General features: G+C 34.6%; 1 protein-coding gene across 1 annotated transcript in view; it reads right to left on the bottom strand.

Moving 5' to 3' along the window:
- The window catches only part of LOC145293966 (ADP-ribosylation factor 4-like), a 60,029-nt gene extending 43,779 nt beyond the window's left edge, over positions 1-16,250 (bottom strand). Inside the window, exons 1-2 of the mRNA XM_080140841.1 lie at positions 15,953-16,250; positions 15,403-15,609 (exon numbers count right to left, since the gene is read on the bottom strand). Coding sequence (XP_079996967.1) covers positions 15,403-15,469 — 67 coding nt within the window. The 5' untranslated portion in view covers positions 15,470-15,609; positions 15,953-16,250. The remainder of the gene's footprint in view (positions 1-15,402; positions 15,610-15,952) is intronic.
- Between the last annotated feature and the right edge of the window lie 7,233 nt (positions 16,251-23,483).

The raw sequence follows: 23,483 nt of genomic DNA, 5'->3' as shown, positions 1-23,483 counted from the left end.
GTCAACAATTTCTTCCACTGTGCCTAAATCTAAATGCAAATTCCATGAACAAAGTTTCTTTCCTTGAACTGCCCACCTATGGAACTGTGCCATGGACCTAGTTTCGGCTAACTACAACATGGTAGTCTTCAAATCCAATGTAAACAAGTACTTGTTGAACCGTCACCTTAATCAAATTCTACCACTACTAATCACTACACTATTCTCCCTGACCACCTTACACTTACTCACCCTTATCCTTGAGTGGCCTTTAGACCTTGATAAGTCGTAACTCCTTGTTAAAAAAATATAAAAGTAAAATTAAAAATTAAAGTGTATTAGTTTTAAAAATGACCAGTCACACCCAAGCAAGAATTGAGAACAAGGAAACAGAAAATAGATATTTTTGTGTGATTAACTTGTAATTAGAAAATCAATTTATGAAATTATCAGCAAAATAAACTTAAGTTTTACTTTTCTAAGCAATAATACATAACAGTCTTAATCTTTTGCAAATATATGACTGACAGCTTATTTATTGAAACAGTTTTGAAAAGAGATATTGAGATAATGTAGTCAACTTGGCATTGGTTACAGTTTTCTTAAGACTATACTTGCCCTGTAACAGTTTGTATACATTAGGATCCTGGCTCCTTTGTGTCGCAAATTTGAATCTTGTTACGGGGAGGGGGGGGGGCTGCATTTTTCTATATTTGGTTTTCAGATCATATATATGTTAATACATAGAAACAAGAACCACTGGTTATATATATGATTCATCTACTTACAAAAACTTTGCATCAAACAGAAAGGTTCATTGTGGCCTTGAACAGATGTAAATATCTGAAGCAACATTAGTTCTATATTAAACCGAGGATTATGTGTATTATCAGATAAAATATGAATCCTCCAACTCATTAATCCCTTTCCATAAACCTGAATTTTAGACTCACAATCTATTCACAAAAATAGATTCGTACTTGCAACACAAAGTTATTCTATATCAACCTTCGGTCATCCTACATATTTGCAATTAATTAAAGGAGGAGGGACACACCAAGAAATCCTTAATTTATTACTATTGTTCATATTGTGATACCAATCCAAATACTTAAGGATTTATTTAAGGACATAAATTTGATGAAAAAGTTTTAATGACTTCCTAACTTTCAAAATAGTACATATTTTATGGCATAATGCTTAAATTGGGTATTTATCAAATCGGAAACTAAGAGTTCCTATTTACAATGCCTCCCCATGGGATAGAGACACTAGGGTTGTTTTTAACAGAGGAAAGGAACAAAAATAAAAATTGTCTCAATCGTGAAGGATTTCTCCTCCACTGAGGGAACAAGAAATTGAAGTGCAGCATCTGAAGAACAGATACTACAGAGTTGTTAAAAAAATCAAAAGAAAGGTTTAAATTTCACGACGTAAACGCATGCATAAGATAAACTGAAAAACAGGCTGCAATAAAAAAGTTGAATAAAATCTGTATGAAAAATAAAGTTTATTTTTTCTGATGCCAATAAGAAAATAGACTAATTTTAATTGAAACTATTGGTTTAGAATTTAAAAAATTCTTTTACTTTCAGTGAAAACAGGGTTAGATATTTTTTTTAATAAAAAGGTCGACTATATTACAAACAATTTCTAGATGATGATTAAAATGACTTTGGGTGAAGACTTGTAAATTAGATATTGTTTACACATAGAAGCGTTACGACTTTTATTCTATAAGGCGGAATCTCTAGTGCAAAAACGTTAAGTATTTTTATTTATTTTTATTTTTTTTTCTAAACTAATCCTAAATGTTTTGTTACATTGTTTTAAATTTACTTTTCGTGTTTTATGTATTTTGTCTGTATTTCTCCTGTCTTTTTGTCTTTATTCCGTCTTATCCGTCCCCCCCTCCTGCTACAAAGCTGAACCATGAAAACAATCAAAATGCCGGCAACTAACGAAAAAAAAAAAAAAAAAAAATGCCGGAAATTATTCTCTAGAGTAGATAAACTTAGGACTTTATAAAAAAAAAAAAGCTAGAATTTTAATTTTTTTTTTTTTTTTTTTTTTTTTTTTTTTAACAAAAAAAAAAATGTAAATTAGATATTGTTTACACATAGAAGCGTTACCACTTTTATTCTATAGAAAGGCACTCGACCAAGTCATCCGGAAGTAGAAATCTCCTGTCACTCTAGTAAGCCATATGCTAGCTAACAGTTGATAAAAAAACCGCTGGCGGAATCTCTAGTGCAAAAACGTTAAGTATTTTTATTTATTTTTATTTTTTTTTTCTAAACTAATCCTAAATGTTTTGTTACATTGTTTTAAATTTACTTTTCGTGTTTTATGTATTTTGTCTGTATTTCTCCTGTCTTTTTGTCTTTATTCCGTCTTATCCGTCCCCCCCTCCTGCTACAAAGCTGAACCATGAAAACAATCAAAATGCCGGCAACTAACGAAAAAAAAAAAAAAAAAATGCCGGAAATTATTCTCTAGAGTAGATAAACTTAGGACTTTATTTAAGTAGTATACTTAATATATACTATTACTGCAAGCTTGCCTGTATTGAAAATTCTTTCTTCTTGTTTTCGAATCCTACCTCATATAGTTAGCCTTATGTTCAAGTACATTCGAAATATAATACAGTGCAAAGAAAGTCACTCATGAAAACGGACCTCCTAAACCTTGAATAATTATTTAAACTCTAATGTAAATTAATATTAAGCAGTCTTTACAAATTGATAATAGTTAATTATTGGATTTTAATTTATTATAAGATGAAACTTTAATGATTCAAACTAGAGAGATAACCGACAAACTTCCACCCATTAATATGGGAGGGGAGATTATCACCAAAAGTGTCATGAATTATTAAGTTCGCACCGGACTTACTACTTAGATATAAGTCACTTGTACCCATTCCCCTTTCTCCTCCCCCCCCTTTTTTTTTTTTTTTTTTTTTTTTTTAATGGAGAGTAGATAATACAGTGGATGTGTTATCGGCAGCTCCAGTAACTCTCGCTTCTCCTATTTTGTCATTCAGTCCTCATTCAATGAGTGATGTTTCTGACAAAGGGTGAAGAAAAAGCTGCTTAAAGGTCGGTAGTACTTAGTGACCAGTAGTCTGAGATGTCGGATATTTTTCTGTCTTTGTCTGTCCTTGTTGCCATGTCACTAGTAAGGGTGCTGGAGGTAAACGTTTTGTCTGGGCTGACGTTATCCGCCTGATAGTCAGGGACCCGAACCTTGGATTAACCACTAAGGAGGCTGTCCTATCAGCAGGCGCAAAGTACTGGGACTGCTGTATTGCCATTTGGTGAGTGGATCTGGACCATGCAGTAGTCTCTGGTGGGGCCTCTCGATGCCATACTAGTGGGTAATTGTTACGGCTTTACCTTTTCGTGTGCTACAAATAAAAAAAAAAATTTTTCCTGTCTTTTTCTCTCTTACTTTCCCTCTCTGTACTGCTCTAACCAAGTATGCCGACCTATTCCACAAATCCCAAAACCTCAACATGAAATATCTCCAGAATAAAAACTCGATTAAACCTAGAACCCCATCTTCCAGCGTAGACCCCTACTACCAGGTCTCCTTCTCCAATATCAGGGGTCTACGTTCCAACCTTCCAGAGGTTGAAACCCAATTACAGGAGACGAAACCGGACATATTATTTCTATGTGAAACTGGAATAGGGCCGACCACTTCCCTAGATGAGTTCATAATTAATGGATACTCCAATTTAACAGCTAAATCTGACTCCCAAGATCGCCATGGGCATGGAATATGTGCCTACATTAAGGATGGCTTCCCATGTGGCAGGGATATCTCTAGAGAAGATCCTAATTTACCCTATATGTGCTTCAGGGTTGCACTTGCTAACACCACTGTATTTATATTTGCCCTCTATAGGCCCCACAACAGCGGAGTTACTATCTTTAAGAGCATATCTGAGAAAATAGACCACATACTGTCTTCACATCCCTCGGCTAACATCCACATCTGTGGTGACTTCAACGTCCATAACGTGGAATGGCTGACCCATTCAAATAAGACAGATGATGAGGGGAGGTTTTGTCATGATTTTGCCATTGCTTATGACCTCACTCAGATTGTTCGCGAACCCACCCGTGTGCCCGATACACCCAATCAATATGCAAGCCTCTTAGACCTTTTTCTTTCAACTTCCCCTGAGCTATGTTCATGTACCGTTCATTCTCCGTTAGGATCCTCCGACCACTCCGTCGTATCAGTTAAGATAAAAACAAAATGTAAGAAGCCATCAGACGTACCCCTCCACCGTACTGTATACCGATACTCTATGGCTGACTGGGATAGCTTCCGTACATTCATATCTGATTTACCTCTGCACTCCATGTTTAAAAAGGAAGTGTCCTCTATAGTATCAGATCTGACCGAATGGTTAATTGTAGGCATAGACCAATTCATACCATCTAAAAAATTCCAACAAAAACCTAACAGCCAGCCATGGTTCCCCCCAGAATGTGCTGCTGCTATTGTGCACAGAAATCACTTTTTCCATAACTACCAACGTAATAGATGCACTGAGACTAAAGCTGCTTTCAGGACTGCCAGCAACCACTGTAAAAGAGTAATAAAAAATGCAAGAGAGCTATATGCCCAGTCTGTTAAATCCAAGGTAGCTGATCAGCGCTTGGTTCCCACCAGTTTTGGCAAATAACAAATAGGATCTTGAACAGAAGTGTGCGTTCTATCCCAACCATTATCAATGGACCAGAGGTTATCTCGTCAGCATCAGACAAGGCCAAACTATTTGCAAAGAACTTTGCAGCTAATTCTACCCTATGCGACGAAGGCCATCAACTCCCCATATTTCCTCCTATAACACAGAACAAGCTAGGTAACATACAAATATCCGTGCATGAGGTCGCCAAGCTAATAAAAAACCTAGATTCCAGTAAAGCAACTGGCCCTGATGGCATCCCAATTATAGTGTTAAAAAAGCTTCAACCAGAACTTGCTCCCATACTTACGAAACTATTTAAGCGCTGCCTTAAGGAGAAGTGCTTTCCGACCCCCTGGAAGACCTCCTCAGTTTGCCCTGTATTTAAGAATTCAGGTGATAAGTCATCTCCCTCTCAATACAGACCAATAAGTCTTCTCTGTGTTATGAGTAAGTTACTGGAATCAATATTAAATAGAGAAATAGTAAACCACCTCAGCAGGAATAACCTTCTTAGTGACACACAATATGGTTTCCGCTCTGCAAGATCTACCGCAGATGTGCTGACGGTTATATCCCACAGGATTAGTGAATCTCTTGACAAAGGCTTCCTTTCTAGGGCAATTGCTCTCGACATATCAAAGGCCTTTGACAAAGTATGGCATAAGGGTCTACTTCACAAGATTTCCAGCTATGGTATAACTGGAAATGTTTTCTCAATCATTAAATCATTTCTCTCTGATAGGCTCATAAGAGTAGTGGTAGATGGACAAAAATCGGAGGCCTGCAATATAAATGCTGGAGTCCCTCAGGGGTCAATCCTGGGCCCAACTCTCTTCCTGATCTACATCAATGACCTCCCTAGACACATACTTAAATCATTCGTTGACATCTATGCTGATGACACGACCATCTACGGCAACACATCAAAGGCTGTAAATGACGAAGTTCTCTCGGATTCTCTCTCCTCTGATCTCGAGCGCGTGGTTCAGTGGGGGAAGATGTGGCTAGTTACCTTTAATGCATCCAAAACCAAACTCCTATCCTTACATCATCAACGCTCTGATCCCCAGCTGGCATCAATTGTGATGGATGGCTCTCGTCTGGGTGAGGCCCCGTGTTTTGACAAGCTTCTGGGTTTGACCTTTACTCCTGATCTGAAATGGAACACGTACATCAAGTCTGTTGCCAAGGTCGCAGGAAAGATGGTGGGATCCTTCTACCGCTCCAGAAGATATCTCACTACTGATGCAATTCTCTATCTATATAAAAGCCAAGTACGGCCAAGGATGGAATACTGTTGCCATATCTGGGCAGGAGCTGCCAAAAACAGCCTATCATGCCTTGACAGAGTACAAAATAGACTTCGTGGTTTAGTGGGGGATGCCCTTTTCTCTACCCTGCAACCCCTCTCCCACAGAAGAGACGTTGCGAGCCTATCCTTGTTTTATCGTTATTTTCATGGCAGGTGCTCGTCTGAACTCCAATCCCTGGTCCCCCCTCGCCAGTCTTTCACGAAAAACACCCGTCTAGCTGAATCCACTGTGAAAAATTTCCCCCACTCTATATCTGTGCCTAAATCAAAACGCGGATTTCATGAGCAAAGCTTCTTTCTTAGAACTGCACGCCTGTGGAACTCTGTTCCGTCTGCCTGCTTCCCTCCGGACTACAACTTGGATGTCTTCAAGTCTAATGTTAACAAATTCCTAATGAACCGCCCCCCTTATTAAACACTTCATAAAATCTCCTCACTAACGTGATGTACTTACAATAACCCTTATCCCTGAGTGGCTTCCGGGCCTTGATAAGTGGTGATCACTGTGTAAAAAAAAAAAAAAAAAAAAAAAAAAAAAAGACTTAAAATGAGCTTTAAAATTTAAAGCAAATTTAAAAACTTATTTTAAGTTTTGACCACCTGAAGAAATGAGCATAAACTGCATCAGTGGACAAATTTTGATTATAGGAATTAGTAAAAAAAATATGCAAGAAGAAGGGGCATATTTTTTGCTAATATATATAACACTACACTGCCTCAAGAGGATGAGATAATGCTTGAGAGCATGATATAACAAGAGATACTACACCTTCAAAACTGAACATTAAAAATTAGTACAATTAATCAAATTAATACTTTTAGCTTCAGACAGGTTATGAATCTGCATTTTTAAAAATTTTATCAGTTTGTTCAATCTGGGGATGGGGCATCCTACCAGATGCCAAAAATTCACCTGCCAACTCATATTCAGAGAGATCTTTTTAAGATTTTAACCATCCCTTTAAAGTGCAATTGTTTGAATCTTTTGCACTTGGTTCACAGAGTATATTTGCCAGGCAGTTTTTGAAATTCTTTGTTCATGAATCCAGTTGCTTCTATAATTACTGGAATAGAGATTAGTAACGGATCTTTAAGAGAATGAGAAAATAAGGATTTTTGGCAAATTCTACTACCAATAATTATCAGTACACATTTAAATAGAGAAATTAAATACTTGCTATTTGTGTCGAATACATCAAGAATAAAAATGAAAACGTCTTTATGACCGACTATTTTAGGTCAATAAAAGGATAGTTGTTAAGCTGTCCTAAATGACAGCCACTTTAGGAAAAAATAAATAACATGCAATCCATTTAGGTTTTTGTGTCATTGTATTAATATCAAGCTACAAAGATTAGATATAGTCAATAAGACAAGATTGATTTTTAAATAATCAAATAACCAACATTCCTTATATTTCAAAACATTTTCCAATAGTAAGACAATGTAACAATTTTACTTATTGACACATGGAAAAAAAGTAAAGAAACAGCTTCAATATAACAGTGATTTCTCATTTTTAAAGGCTATCCAATAGGTATTTTACTTGAAGTTTACCCATAAGGAAAAAGATGGGTTCATACCTTACCCACTGTATATACTTCAATCAATATAGATCCCATAGGACTAACTCTGTATAGACAATGTCATAGTCTGTATAAATATTCATTAAATCAATAACCCACTCAAGTTTTTAAAAACAAATATTTGTCATAATGAATTTAAGCAGCCAATTTTATTTCAATCAGCTTTAAGCTTAAATACATGTTAATGTCTGAACAGAAATGCACAGAACTAGTCATTTAGTTTTGATGTTAAACAAAATTTTGACTTGCCTTTCTAGTGATCATCTTAGTTGTATGCTAGACTATTTGTGACACCATGGATCAATAATTGTTATGATAAAGAATAATAGTTTTATAATGCTATTATTAATGTACATAGCACTAAATATACAAACAAAAGATTATGTTTCATAAGTATACTAGACCCTCCTGGTCTAGATGTTTTGCCACACACTGTCCACTTGTCTGTTTTAATAGACAATGCTATCTATCTGTTATAAAGGCAAACAAGATTTAGAGTTTTTAGTAGTATACTAGATCCTCTGGTTCGTCAATGTAAAACATTGTCCACATAGATGGTGAGATCATGAAATTTCTGTACCGTTAACACACAAGGCCTGTCTTGTTTTAGTAATTTATATCATAAAGGATCCTTTCCAGATGTTTTCAACCTATTTTAGTGGAAGATATCATCCATTGTACTTCAGGAGTATACAGCTAATAAATTTTGCTTACCATCTGCAGTTTTGAATCCATTCTCATTTTGTAAAATTGGTGTTCATATATATATTAACATGAAAAAAAAAAAAATCAACTCATGAGAACAAAGGCAAACCACCATGGCAGATCTTGCACATACAAATGGCTTCATATCTTTTCATACAAAACTATAAAAATTAATAGTGCCTTTTATAAAATAAAACCTTCAATGAATTTGGAGAGCTCATCTATATAAATAAAATGAACTCATTTTTTCCCCCCGTCTGATTTTGACATTAATAGGATTAAAAATTAAGATATTTCATGCAAATATAATATGCACAAACGGCAGAACAATATCTGAGGTGTGTTATAGGCTTATTTTTCAAATTCCTCGATAATCTTAGATTTCTATACTTTTTCTGCTGAGAAGTCACGGCCAAAATCGGTTAAGATCAATGGAAGTGGTAAAATATTTTCTCTAATAAATTCCTCCTCCCTCTGCCACCACTTAACACCATTTGGGGATCGTTCACAAGGAACAGTTGAGAAGAGAACACCGGTTTGGCTTCGTAGTTCTTTCATGTGAAGTTATTAAAAATCACTAAACTAAGCTGCAGTGCTCTGTGGCGTAGTGGTTAGCGTGCTGGACAATTCACATTATATTTTCACGTTCGCGCCGACCTACCGTAGTCGTTTTCTTTTTTTTTGTTTTTTTTTTTCCTAAACAACTGGAATGGACTTTTCTTGGTGGCCGAACTGTTAACGTTGCAGATGTTTTTTTTGTTTTTTTTTGTTTTTTTTTTCACACTTTATTTTCCTACTTTTACTCATGACTCCGGGTTTGATCCTTCCTACTTACCTACCATAACATTTTTTAACCCCCCCCCCCCCCGTCCCGGAAACAAACACTCGGGCAACGCCGGGTACCCCCACTAGTTTAAGATAAAACAAATCTTGGACTGCTATGGAAGTCAATAGATTTGTCACTTTCGAATTGCATCAACATCTATTTAAGATGTTAAAATGAAAATACTTTGTAAATTAAAAATGCTGTTCCATGTAGAATATAAAGTTTTGATAATTAAGAAAAAATAAAGAAATAAAAATATCAACAATCCAGAATTTTAATAAACCAATCATCCTAATTAAGAATTACAAATATAATTTGAATGACAGTGTAGACAAGGTCAACATTATGAAACTAAAGAAAATGAACTAAAACACGTTTTAAATAAGATAATGTCACAATCACTCCACCATAGGCATTTCAAGAGTTACCTTCTTTGCTCCAAATCTCCATCAAAACATTGTTTCACAGCTTATGGAGGGCTCTATATAAACCAATATTTAAATATACATGCTTCTGTTTGACAATTTTAGACTCAAATTTGAAAAGACTGAAAACTAAACATTTTAAATTCCTTGCTATACAAAATTAACTGAACTTAAATATTTCAGGAAAAAAATATTTTTTCAAATTTTTAAAATAATTTTTCCCTATCTAAAAATTTATTATTTTAAAGAAAAAAAAAAAAAATTTGCAATGTCGATTAACAAATCCTAGGGCCAAACTACCTGTTGCCCGCCTTCATCTGGTAGAGCCATGCTTTTCACACGGGCAACTTTACGTTGACTGTTCTCATGTGAGCAGTTGCAACAGCCTTTTTGCATACATTCCCAACCAAGAAACAAATGTTTACAATGAGGTTTTATACCAAAGTTAAGCTCGATTTACTGACAATAAAACTCTTGATAAACATCCTTTCAATTGATTGTTTTCATGAAAAGGGGAATCGCTGAACTATCTACATTTCTATGTGTATTTACACCACAAAAAAAAAAAATTCCATTAACATGTCATTTTATTTAAAGGAAAATCAAATCAAGCAATCAACTTTTCCAATTTGTTCTTTCGAGCTGGCCTTCTATGTTATCCTACAATGGAATTACTGTGATTGACACAGACGTTTTCTTTTACCACTGAAATTTTTTTTGCTCTTTGCTTACATCATTATTACTGCTTCATTTGCCAATGAAAAGAAAATTCAATTAAAAAGGAAAATCACTTCTAATTTTTGTCTTCAGTGTTAACATTACAAAAAAAATGTTCATACTTATGTTTTCGAATTATCCAATTAAGGTTCCAAATATAAAAATACTGACTCAGTTCTGTTTCCCAATTATGTGCCAAATAGTTTTCAGTCACTGCTGAGAATAAAACTGTTTTCTCTACCTTTTGTATACAATCAGCTTCGGAAGGTATGAACTATAACTTATGAGAGATTTAAACTATATTCAAAATATCAGCATAAAGTAAGGAGTTCCCACTGGTCAAGTTACACCCACTAAAACATGAGTAGAACCAACCAATTGGTTGGAATGAAAAGGCTAACGAAAATTAAAGTTTGGGGAAAATCTGTTTAAAACATCAAAATTTAATCAAGCAAACATAAGCGGCCAATGGATTTGTCATATTGAGCACACTAAAATCAAAAGATGCACATAAAGTACATAGGGCCTGAACACAGACAGCTAAAAAAAAAAAAAAAAAAAAGCGTCAATATGTATCCATCAAAGTTACATGTTACATATAGGCAAGAAAGACATCTTGTCCGTATTCATTTGTCCCTCCAGAGACAAAGTGTTGGAATTCGTATTATCTAGAACACTTCAGCTATTGCATTTCGAGAGTTACCTTTAAACTTTTTCCTCCGCATGGTTTCATTTTGAAAAGGTGCCCTAAAATCAGTTTCCAATTATGTTTCAACGTATAAGGATGGGTTACATTCGTCTCTAATCCAAGGAAGCTCCTATTTACAATGCCTCCCCACGGGACAGAGTTAGACACCAGGGTCGTTTTTTAACGTGGAGAAAAGGAACAAAAATAAAAATTGTCTCAGTCGTGAAGGATTTCTCCTCCACCGACAACAAGAAATTGAAGTGCAGCATCTGAACAGATACTACACTGATCTTGTCCAAAGGCCAATTTTTCCTGCCTTATTCCTACAGAAAGCATTCTCAGAAACTTGCTTTTTTGTGGGCAGGTTGAATTCCCAGTTAGGAACTTGTAAAGGAAATTACAGATTCATCCCAATTCCTGTCATAAACCTTATGAGAACTTTTCAACCAAATACAGTGATAAGAATAATCGTCATTGTCCCAAATTCTTGATTTGCCTCAGTCAAGAAGGATAGGTTCCTTGGAGAAGGCAACTACAGATTAAATACAGAAATCCATTCAAAGATGTGTTCTCGTTTACAAATTTCGAATCTTTAAGGGTCTTTCATCTCTGGATTTTCTTCACACCAGAGAAAATATTTTTCCTAAAAATTACTTTCTTTTCACTTTAAAAAGGTGTTAAATGATGACTTACAGGTTTTCGGATCTACTGAAAACCTGTATTATTCAATTTTGAAGTAGACAATTTTTTTTTTGGATATTAAGACATTTTTTCCCCAATGTATTAATAACTGTCAGTGGTGTTCGCCATTCTTAACATGGGGAGGAGAGAGTGTTTTGTAACACGCATGCGCCTTAGTACTTCTCAGCTGGGGGGGGGGGAAACATGGCATCCAGTAAAAACAAAGACATTAGATAAAAAGGTTTTAATATCCGGAAAACTACTTGTCTGCCCCACATTTAAATGTGATATACGTTTTCAGCATAGCCATGAAAGTCGTCAATATGACAGTGGTGATTGCTGAAATGTAAAGTTAAAAAAAAAAAAAAATACCGCCCCCTTCCACCCCAGCTCCAATAAGTGAAACTAAACTCTGGATAGAACAAAAATATTTGTTTTTACTATGACACTTGCCTTCCCCAACTAGAGCAGACATGTCCCTAGTCATTTTCCTCCCTTAATTGGTATTTTCATTAATTATTCTTTAAAAGGAATTAAAAAAAAAAAAAAAAATTTTTTTAATTCTTTCAGAACATTTTTTTCGGGAAATTTAAAGAAATATCGACAGGAATAGCAAGATTTTATAATAAAGTGGAATATTTTTATGGTTTTCTAAATGACATTTCACTTGAAAGAGGAAAAAAAAACAAACAAAAAAGGACACGTCAGAAATAAACATCTGCTTCCACAAGTAGAAAAGGGAAATGAATGAGTGAAATACCCAACATCGCAAAAAATTACTATTTTACTCTTTCAACTAATCGAGATGAATATAAATTAGCCTTCCTTAGCTTTATCTCCCCCACCAAACACCATTTTAATGTAAATTAGCATAATTTTTTTACTTTTATCCCTCAGAGAAAAATGTTAAATTGCTCCGGAGAACATTTTTATGCGGCATTAGTTTTTCAAACCAGAAAAAGAAAATTAATGTAGAAAATATGTAGGAGGCCTGTCAAATTTTTCTTTCCACTTCTAGTTTGTGAATAAATTTGACTTCAAAATAAAGTGGGGTTTGTATTACTGTACACAGATTCGAAAAAGTTGTCAAAAAACAAATATATAACAAATAAATGTTATCAAAGGCAAGATAAGTTACTTTTCTACCAAACTGGATACATTTTTTTCGTTTTTATTCAATGTAACATGTTTATTCAGCTCGAAAAACATGCAGTGTTTACCGATGTATTGGAAAATTCAAAATGGCGCCCGACACTGTAACATGGTAAGTTTGGGAAAAGGTGTTATAAATAATAAACTAGACAAAATACTATTAAAAACCCACCGAATATATGTCAACTTATGTCACGGCAACATATAATGAGCGAATTTCTAACAGTATTTTGTCTAGTTTATTATTTATAACATCTTTTCCTGAACTTACCGTGTTAAAGAGTGTCGGGCGCCATTTTGAATTATCCAATACATCGGTAAACACTATGCTTTTCGAGCCGAATAAACATGTTACATTGAATAAAAACACGAAAAATATATCCAGTTAGGTAGAAAAGTAACTTATCTTGCTTTTGATAACATTTGTTAAATATTTGTTTTTTGACAACTTTTTCGAATCTATGTGTACAGTAATACAAACCCAGAAAGGGTTTAAAAAAAAAAAAAAAAAAAAAAAAAAAAAAAAAAAAAAAAAAAGCATATTTGAAATAAAAAAAAGCAATAAAAATATTGTTGCCCAGAGTTGAACTCTGGAATTTAAATTTTTTTCACATTTTTAATGTATAATTGAATTATTCGTTTGACCATTAAAAAATTAGGTGAAACTAAATTAAAAACGATAATTTTGGTACTCATGCATGCACTTATTGATCCGTGCTGAAATAACGTTATTATTTAAAAAGCCATTCTTAACATGGGGAGGGGAGGCGTTTTGTACCTATTCTGTACTTTAACCTTACGATTGAATAAAAAAAACAAAAAAAAAACGGTGCTAGTGCAGTGTGTGCACGCAGTGCACTTACTGATCCGCGCTATTTTTTAAATCGTATTTCCAAGTTTTTGTTTTTTTTGTACTCATGAAGTCACTTATTGATCCGTGCTGAAATAATAACGTTATTTAAAAAAAAAAAAAAAAAAAAAGTGACTGCATGAGTACAAAAAAAAAACAAACAAAAAAAGCTTTAAACTTGTAAATACGATTTAAAAAATAGCGCGGATCAGTATAAGTGCATTGCATTAGCACCATAATTTTAAAATAAAAATAACATTTTAGGATTTGCTTAAACAAAAAAACAAAACAAAAAAACTTTAATACTTATGCAGTTTAGGTACCATGTTGAAATAACATTCAGAAAGCCATTCTTAAAAATGTGGAGGAGGGCATAAAAGTGTTTTGGTGTTTATGCACTTTTGTTACCACACTTTTTTAAAAATATTTTCAAGTTGAATTCAAGTTTTACGATATCTTAAATTGTTAAGTGAAAGTAGAGAATAGTTAAAACAGTAAACACCCTCTCTCCCATGTTAAGAATGGCTTTCTAAATAACATTTCAGCACGTTATTGCTACTTTTTTACGACCTGACCTAACCCAACGTTGTATAAACACCCAACATCCGCATGTTAAGAACGGCTTTCGAGGTTGGGGGTGTTTTTTCCGAAAGCCGATCTTAACATATGGGAGGTTGGGGGGGGGTTATACTACTGAGTACACTCGTAAAAAGTAGCCAAAAAATACCGTAAAAATTGAATTTAACTTATTTTTATTAATATATATATATATATATATGCCAATATTTGTAATCCAGAAATGAATAGCAGTTTAAAATCGCAACGCGGTTTCATATCTCAATAAAAACTTCAAATCTGTTTATGAAATCGAAATGCATTCTGGTGGATTTTTAATTTCGTAATTATATAGAATTTAAAAGTGGGCTTATTTACATTGCATTTTTAATGTGTGCAAGTCACGTAGAGGCTTGAATTTCAAGCCTCTACGGGAAGTTAAAAAACTTCCGTACACATGAGAAGTTAGGTGAATAATTAATAAAATCGTAGCATTTCTTATTCATTAGCTACAGCTACAGCAATGGTTCTCAACCGGGGTCCATGTGGACCCCCATGGTACATATAACGTTAATATTGGTTCAGTCTTCAAGATTAACTGTTTATATGTTCTTTGGTTTTCTTTACATTACTGAAAAATAAAATAAGCTATAAGGGTTCACCAAAATACATTAAAAAGAAAAGAAAGTCATGATTAAAAAAAGGTTGAGAACCATTGAGCTAGAGTAATGACACGAAGTGTTAAAACGTGTAAATAATGTATTTGATAATCTTTGACGGATACAGCGATATAAGTTAAACAAAAACAAAAAAACGAAATCCCTTAGATTTATTACTATATATTTTGCTAAATAAACAAAATACATTTAAAAATTTAAATATCAAGAAAGAAACGATGTCATTTTAGACAAAACCTTTTTACGAAAGCAAAAAAAGATTATGCATAAGAAATTTGAAAAAGCTGCTCTAGAATCAAATACTAATTAATGTAATCGAAATTTTTAAAAATTATGAAGATAATGTGTAACTAATGATAAAATTGTGAAATTAAATTAAAAGAAAAAAAAAACTGGTTAATAATCGCCATGTTGGTTGCGATGAATGCGTTTATGAAATCGAACAGATTTTTTTTCTTTGCACTATTATAAAAAAGTGTAAAAACATTAAATCAATACACACAGTCAGATATTAGCATTTTTTTTAATTGAGTTTACTTACCCATAAGAATCCTCATCTGCTTTTTGCCAAAAAGCCGATTGAAAATATTGGAAATGGTCAGACCCATGATTATTTTGCAATCTGCTGTCGTAGTAGTAGTAGTAGTATTGTATTATGGAGCACAATTTTTTTTTAATCGTTTTTCCTTCGATTAAACTTTTTCTTCATTGACGACAGACACTTATTAAATCCTTTGAGTATAAAAATCTAGAAAAGAAAGAAGAGATTTTTTTTTTTTAATTTCTGCACGATTTACAAGATTTTCTGTTAAATTTACGAAACAATTAGATCCTTGTTTTTTTTGTAAAACGTTTCAACCAGGAATATCGTACTTCCTTAAAAACAAAATAAAGTTGCATATTTAAGATTATAAAATAACCCAGAGGAGCAAACTTTTTTTTTTTTTAAACACGAATAGCAAAAAAATATTAAAACTAGAATATTATAATTTCATCCATAAGATTAATATTAGACTGGCTTTTTAATTTCTTTTTTTTTTTCCGAGTCCGTAGAAAGAAAGAAGAAAAAAATAAAAAAACAAAACACGTACGAAGGCGGGTCAACTTTCTTTAAAAAATCCCCAAAACTTGTGATTATTTAAGGAGACTAAAGAACAACGAACAACATCCACAGGTTTAAAACCTGGTTGTTGTCGGAGAAGTTATATAGTAAAGAGGATTGTTAAGTTGGTGGTGTTGTGTTTTGAGACCAGTGCCACGTCAAATGTGCCAGCCACACACAAGCGTCTTCTTTGCGCGTGACGTCACGCCCACCACATCCCATGTATTTAGACAGCATGGCACAAGACACTCAACCAATAACCAACACCTTTTTCCTTTTCTGTGTGTGTGTGTGTTTTAACAATTAATCTTTTTACTATAATACCTTTAGCAGAATTTCTAAATGTTTATTATTAGAATCATTACACCCTCCCAAAAAGAAATAATTACATTGTCATTTTTGAATATATACTAGCAGTTCAGCCTGGCTTTGCTCGGGCCCTACGTATTGTTCATAACTTTGTGGGCATATTATAAAAAGTTTGACTCATGTCCAGGTAACCTACATCTAAAATTTCAGGAGTTTAGACCCAAAATTGGCAGAGGAGTTTGGTAGAGTCTGCAAAGGTCAACTCTTTCAACTTTGACCTCTTAGCAGCCAAATTTTTTCCCCAAAACCCATTCAAAAGCTTGCTGCATGTCTGAATACCCTTTATGTAAAATTTCAAATGTTTAGACCCAAAACTGGCTGAATAGTTTGCTAGACACCGCAAAGGTCAAATCTTTTGAACTTTGACCCCTTGGCAGGAAAATTTCAGCCAAAAACTGCTTAAAAAGCTTGCCACATGTCTCAATATACTTTATGTAAAATTTTAAATGTTTAGACCAAAAATTGGCAGAGTAATTTGGTAGAGACCGCAGAGGTCAAATGTTTCTAACTTTGACCCCAATTTTGACCCCTTAACATTTATTGTTTTGGACTCAAATCAAATTAAAAAGTTTGATTCATGTCCAAGTCACCTACATCTAAAATTTCAAGTGTTTAAACCTAAACTTGATGGAGGATTTTGGTAGAATTTTCAAAGGTCAAATCGTTGAACTTTGATCCCTCGACAGCCAAAAATCGAATAAAAAGATTTTTCCAAATTTCAATACCCCTTATGTCAAACCTTGAGTCTGTAGACTAAAAATTGACAGAGTAGTTTGGTAGGGAAATATACACACACACACACACACACACACACACACAATTTCACTTGTATAGATACAAGCATGGGTGCCCGGCGTTGCTCGGGTGTTTGGAGGCATGTGTTGAGCAAAAAAAAAAAAAAAAGTGGTTGTAGGAAGGCAGGAAAAGAACAGGGAAAAAACCTGATGTCTTTGCTGTTATGACCACCGCTAAATCGGAAGTAACATAGGTTTAAATTAAGGCTAGACAATCGAAAAGAGGGGATGACTTTCAAAAATATCAGTGAAAAAAGCGAGCCCTCCCTGTAGAAAAGTGCCTAGTTGAGGGTGAAGAAATTAATGTTTTTAGCTAATTTTTCGATATTTGTCGTCTGAAGGGTTGAGCTTCAAAACGATACTGATCCTGTTAAAATCCGTTGCCTCTGTCGAAAGTTTTAGGCAAACACGCAAACATACATACATTTATATATTGGTAGCTCAAATTTTCGACCCAAACTAATTAAAAAGCGCGCCCTATCTCTGAAAATCCTTTATGTAAAATTTCAAATGTTTAGACCAGAAATTGTTTGAGTAATTTGGTAGAGACTGAAGCAGTCAAATTTATTTTAACTCTGACCTCTATTATGACCCTTTAACATTTATTGTTTTGGGCTCAAATCAAGTTATTAAGATCCATGTCCAAGAAACCTATATCTAAAATTTCAAGTGTTTAGACCCAAAATTGGTGGAGGAGTTTGATAGAGTTCTCAAAAGTCAAATCGTTGAACTTTGACCCCTTAACAGCCAAATTTCTGTCCGAAAACGGATTAAAACAATTTTCTCAAATCTCCATACCCTGTATATAAAATTTAAAGTCTGTAGACTGAAAATTGAGAGTTATTGTGTTGCGAAATGTACACAGACAGACAGACAGACACTCACTTTTATAGATATACTAACATGGTTGCCCGGCGTTGCCCGGGTGTTTGGAGCAAAAAAAAAAAAGGTAATTTTTTTTTAACTTTGACCCCTATTATGACCCCTTTAACATTTATTGTTTCAGGCTCAAATCAAGTTATTAAGTTAGATCCATGTCCAAAGAACCTATATCTGAAATTTCAAGTATTTAGACCCAAAATTGGCGGAGAAGTTTGGTAGAGTTCTCAAAGGCCAAATCGTTGAACTTTGACCCCTTAATAGCCAAATTTCTGTCCAAAAACTGATTACAAAGACTAACATGGGTGTTCAGCGTTACCCAGGTGTTTGGAGGTGTGTTGAACAAAAAGAAAAAGTGGTAGTAGGAAGGCAGGCTTGAACCTGTACTGTGAGGGAGGAAAAGAATGGGAAAAAAACCTGACGTGTTTGCTGTTATGACCACCGCCAAATCGGAAGTGACGTAGGTTTAAATTAAGGCTAGACAATCGAAAAGAGGGGATGACTTTCAAAAATATCGGTGAAAAAAGCGAGCCCTCCCTGTAGAAAAGTGCCCAGTTGAGGGTGGAGAAATGAATGTTTTTAGCCAATTTTTGGATATTTGTCGTCTGAAGGGTCAAAGTTCAAAACGATACTGATCTTGTAAAATCCATCGCCTCTGTCGAAAGTTTTAGGCAGAGATGCAAACAGACATATGTACATACATTTATATATTGGTAACTAAAAATTTTCGACCCAAACTGATTAAAAAGTTTGCCCCATCTCTGAATACCCTTTATGTAAAATTTCAAATGTTTAGACTAGAAATTGTATGAGTAATTTGGTAGAGACCGAAGCGGTCAAATTTTTTTAAACTTTGACTCCTATTATGACCCCCTAACATTTATTGATTTTAGGCTCAAATAAAGTTATTAAGTTAGATCCATATCCAAGGAACCTATATCTAAAATGTCAAATGTTTAAACCCAAAATTGGCGGAGGAGTTTGGTAGAGTTCTCAAAGATCAAATTGGTGAACTTTGACCCCTTAACAGCCAAATTTCTGGCCGAAAACGGATTACAAAGATTTTCCCAAACCCTGTATATCAAATTTCGAGTCTGTAGATTGAGAATTGACAGAGTTATTGTATCGGGAAATGTACACAGACAGACACACAGACAGACAGACACTTTCACTTTTATAGATGCATAGATAGATATAAATATATGTAAGAGTACTATTCAAGAGATCCCTTAGGGGCACGCGGAGTCCCTCCTATTCAAATGCTTAAAAGAATTTTGCAAATAAGGACACAAAAAATGAGTTATATAAAAAATAAATTTATTTTATGGCGAACCTGTACGAGAGTGCCCATCCACTAAAAATATGTTTTTCACTTATTTAAAAAAAAATTTTTTTCCCTTAAGCATCATATTAGAAGACAAAATTTTGAAAAGAAAATTAATTTAATGACTTTATAATATTCTAATCATGTGATACGTCGGTAAAGTAATGGATAGTAAGTCAGGTAGCAATGAAGTAGAACCTTATAACAAGAAAGTGAACCCCCTTCTTAAAAGTCATTAAATTTATTTATAAATGTTTATTTTAACTGTAACACAATGCCGACCATTCTAGGGGTTATTGAGGCCGCTGAAAATGAATCTGGCATTTAAACCCGTCGCAAATTTACCATTTGCATGGTATTAACCCCTGGACCCTGGTACTATTTTACGTCATTTCACCGCTTTCGTTAACGCTTTTCTTACATGATACGTTTGCGTAGTAAATCGACTTGTCATATCACAGAGGAATCTTTAGCGGACATTTGAAATAAGAAAGTTAAAAAAAAGAATGTGGTTCCTTTTTTTGTGTTACGTAGTTTTTAATGCTTTTTAATTGATCTAAAAAATTAAGTTTTCACGAGCGGTTTACAAAAACATATTTTATGTTTTTCGTTTTATTTTTTGGAGGGGATTATTCAATTATAGGACTTGTTGTGGGACTGTGTATCGGTTTTAACCCCGCAAACTCAGGAAAAATTTTTTAAAAATGGGTTGATCAACCAAAACAAAGATGACCAAGGCGGAGAATAAATTTTATTATAAAATTTATTTCCTCAAAATTGAAAATAAATGAAAACAGCCAGAAAGTTTCCCCTTAATTAAGAGTCTCTTCCTGCGACCGAGGTAATAAATGTTCTTTAGGAAATGAAGTAGGAAAAGTTAAAATTCTAGGTTGAATAAACCAGTTCTTTTCAGAAATAATTAAAAACATAAAATTTGACAAGAATGTTACCCTGGCTGGTGAAGTAATGTTCTTTTAAATGAAATTAAAACAATCAGAATTCAATTGCTTACTTCAGCAAAAAAATCAGATGAGGGTACACAATCCATGTGGAGAATTAAATGACAGGTGTGCATGAGTTTCACATCACCAGGATGGAGCCCATATTGTTTGTTTACAGCATGCTGGGCTGGGCTTCACTGCCTATTTTTGGTGTATGGTGAGTTTATAAGGACCTCGACCAGTTTGTGGAGACAGTCAGAAAATTATTTATAAAAATGCGTTTTTTCCAAGCACCGATTGGACGAAAAGTCAACACCTCCGTCACGTGGGGTGCTTTCAACAACACCGTCTGCGACAATTACCAAGTTTTGCTATTTATGGTGGAATATTTGTGTGGTGTAGAAAACAACTGTGCACGCAACCGAAATGCCCTTTATACAGCCGCATGCATGCAACTGGGTTTTATGCATTTCGTCTAGAAGAGTAGAGGCGTCGACAATCGGTTAGCAAGCAGACATGCATTGCGCGCTACGATTGTTGTAGTTGAGTAGCCCTCACTGTTGTTTGCGAGGGTGATGGCAACACTACAATAAACTTGTAAATTTTTTAACAGGTGCTTTTGCAGTTTAATTAACCGTTTTTCTGTAAGTAATGTACCAACATTAACTGAGCGGAAGAATTGTTTAATATTTTGCACAAATTCTGTTTACATTGGGGGGGGGGTTGTGCCGACCACGGCTGCCACAACATTCCCCTCTCCCCCTAATATAACAGAAAACATTAATTATTTGCTATGTTCAAATTTAACTGAGGTATTTATTTCTCTCCCACTATGAGAAATGTGACACTAGAGTCGGAAAGTGGGATTGAAAAATCAGCACCCCAGAAGAGTAGCACTCTGACCCTGCAAAAGATGCCTGTTCAGCTCGGTATCTCCCAACAGAGGCGCCTCAGGTGATTAGCAATAAACTAACCTCTTCTCAAAGAGAATTGGCAAACGTTGGAAAAGTGACCCTCCTAGAACTACACAGAACCAGCATTACACCACAATCAACCAGGACCAGATCATTACAGGAATAGTCTAATCCCTGTTGATTTTGAAGCCCGACGAAAATATCCCTGGCCAATGGTCAAATTTTACTGATGTTTTGGATTTGAATATAATCCATTCAGACTACAGATTTCTAATTATTATGTTTGAACCTTACAGCTTACAACTTAAATGATTGATTGATTTTTCCATTTTTACTTTCACCCTTTAATTCTGTAGAAAATAGCTTTTAGTTCACAGAAATCTTTTTATATATATTTTCAAATTTATGTTAATCAGTAATATATTTTTTCTTAATGTTTATCTTTGGATGAAAAGCACCTATCTTTGAAAATCCGCGAGTTAAGGATTTATTTTCATTATAATTCCTTGTTTGAATTTTTGATGAATTAATAAATGTTGTAATTTATTAAATTTTTATTTTCATCATCAATTTTTCTTGTTTATTAATTGCTCTATCTAATATATTGGGGGTTTTATTAATTATATGATAGGTTCTAATATAAAGATGATATTTATCTTTGCAATTTTAATTATATTTTAATTATGTTTCTTTATATATATATAAGTAGTAGCGTGTGTGTGTGTGTGTGTGTGTGTGTGTGTGTGTGTGTGTGTGTGTGCACATACTCTCTTACAGTCCACACTATTGGACTGTGATCATGACCAAACCTGGCATGATGATCCTTTACCTAGGGATGATGCAAACCATTTTTCAAGGTTAAGGTCAAGGTCATAGCCTATGTATATATATATAAGATGTCCCAATAAAATGTATACACTTGCTACATGAAGACGCTATGCCACATTCCCAAGAAATGTTTTGGAATAAAGAATGGCACTTCCAGCAGGATGGAGCACTTCCCCACTATCATCATGACGTAGGAGCATATCTTGATAGTCACCTGTGAAACAGATAGTTAGGATGAAGAGAAAGTATCCAGTACTGTCCACGCTCACCAGATCTGACGGCCCCCCCCCCACTGGATTTTTCTCTTTTTGGGGGTGGGGAGTGGGGGCATGTTAAACACGGGGCTCATACCACAAAATAAGCTACAATGAATGACTTGAAAGTAACAATTGAAAGAAGATATGTCAACATACCAATTGAACTGATTAGGAACGTTTTCAATTCAATCAGTGAGCGTTGGGAGCTGTTCATGGAGCACAATGGCCAATAATTTGAACACTTTTGATAATTAACTGGTTCGTATATTTGTTCACAGTATTTTGATGTATGAAACTTTTCTTCTTATAATAAATGTTGGTTTTATGTTCATTTAAAGAGTGTATACATTTTATTGGAACACCCTGTATTCTCCTACAGCCCACACCACTGGACCGATCATGACTATACCTGATATGATGATGGTCCCCCACCTAGGGATGGTGCACACCATATTCCAAGGTAAAGGTCAAAGGTCAAGGTCATAGCCTATGTATACATACCCTCCTACAGCCCACATCACTGGACCAATCATAACCAAACCTGATATGATGATGGTCCCAAACCTAGGGATGGTGCACACCATTTTTCAATGTCAAGGTCCAAGGTTAAGGTTATATTTAGTGCGGCTCTTCATAAACTTCCCCACCTAGGGATGGTGCACACAAAGTTGGGAGTTTGTCACTATCCCAGGGTGCCGCCACCATGGTGCAGGCCAACTTCTTTGTGAATTTGAATCAGATCCCCCTCTTCCACCCCATTCCCTCAACCAATTAAACCACTGTTAACCATTGTGATTCTTTGTAATTGTTTCAATTTTTATGTGTAACAATATAAGTGTCCACTTTGCTATAATCTATTTGCTTTAAAATCATAGTTGGATTTCAGTCACTTCATGAGGTAGTTAAAAATTTTAACACTTTAAGCAATAGTTGCTCTTGCAACATCCACTTACTGCAAGGGTGCCCGCGAAACAGGCACCCAAGTGTACAGCAAAATCTCGTGCGAAGCTCGAGTATCTTTGCTAGTATATATATAATTGCCTCCAACATCTTTATATGCATATAAATATATATTAGTAGACTGGCAAGGCCAGAGAGGAGACAACCGAAGCAGTAAAACTGAAGCCGGCTTTCTAGGACACTATATACCTAAATGTAGGCAAACTTGGGCATATTTTATTGGTTTAAAAATATAGGTTCTTTTTTACCAATTG

Source organism: Euprymna scolopes, chromosome 15 (assembly GCF_053919585.1).
Source record: "Euprymna scolopes isolate OS-2025 chromosome 15, ASM5391958v1, whole genome shotgun sequence".
NCBI lineage: Eukaryota > Metazoa > Mollusca > Cephalopoda > Sepiida > Sepiolidae > Euprymna > Euprymna scolopes.
Note: the sequence above shows the minus strand (reverse complement) of the source record. Positions and strands in the feature narration are given on the sequence as shown.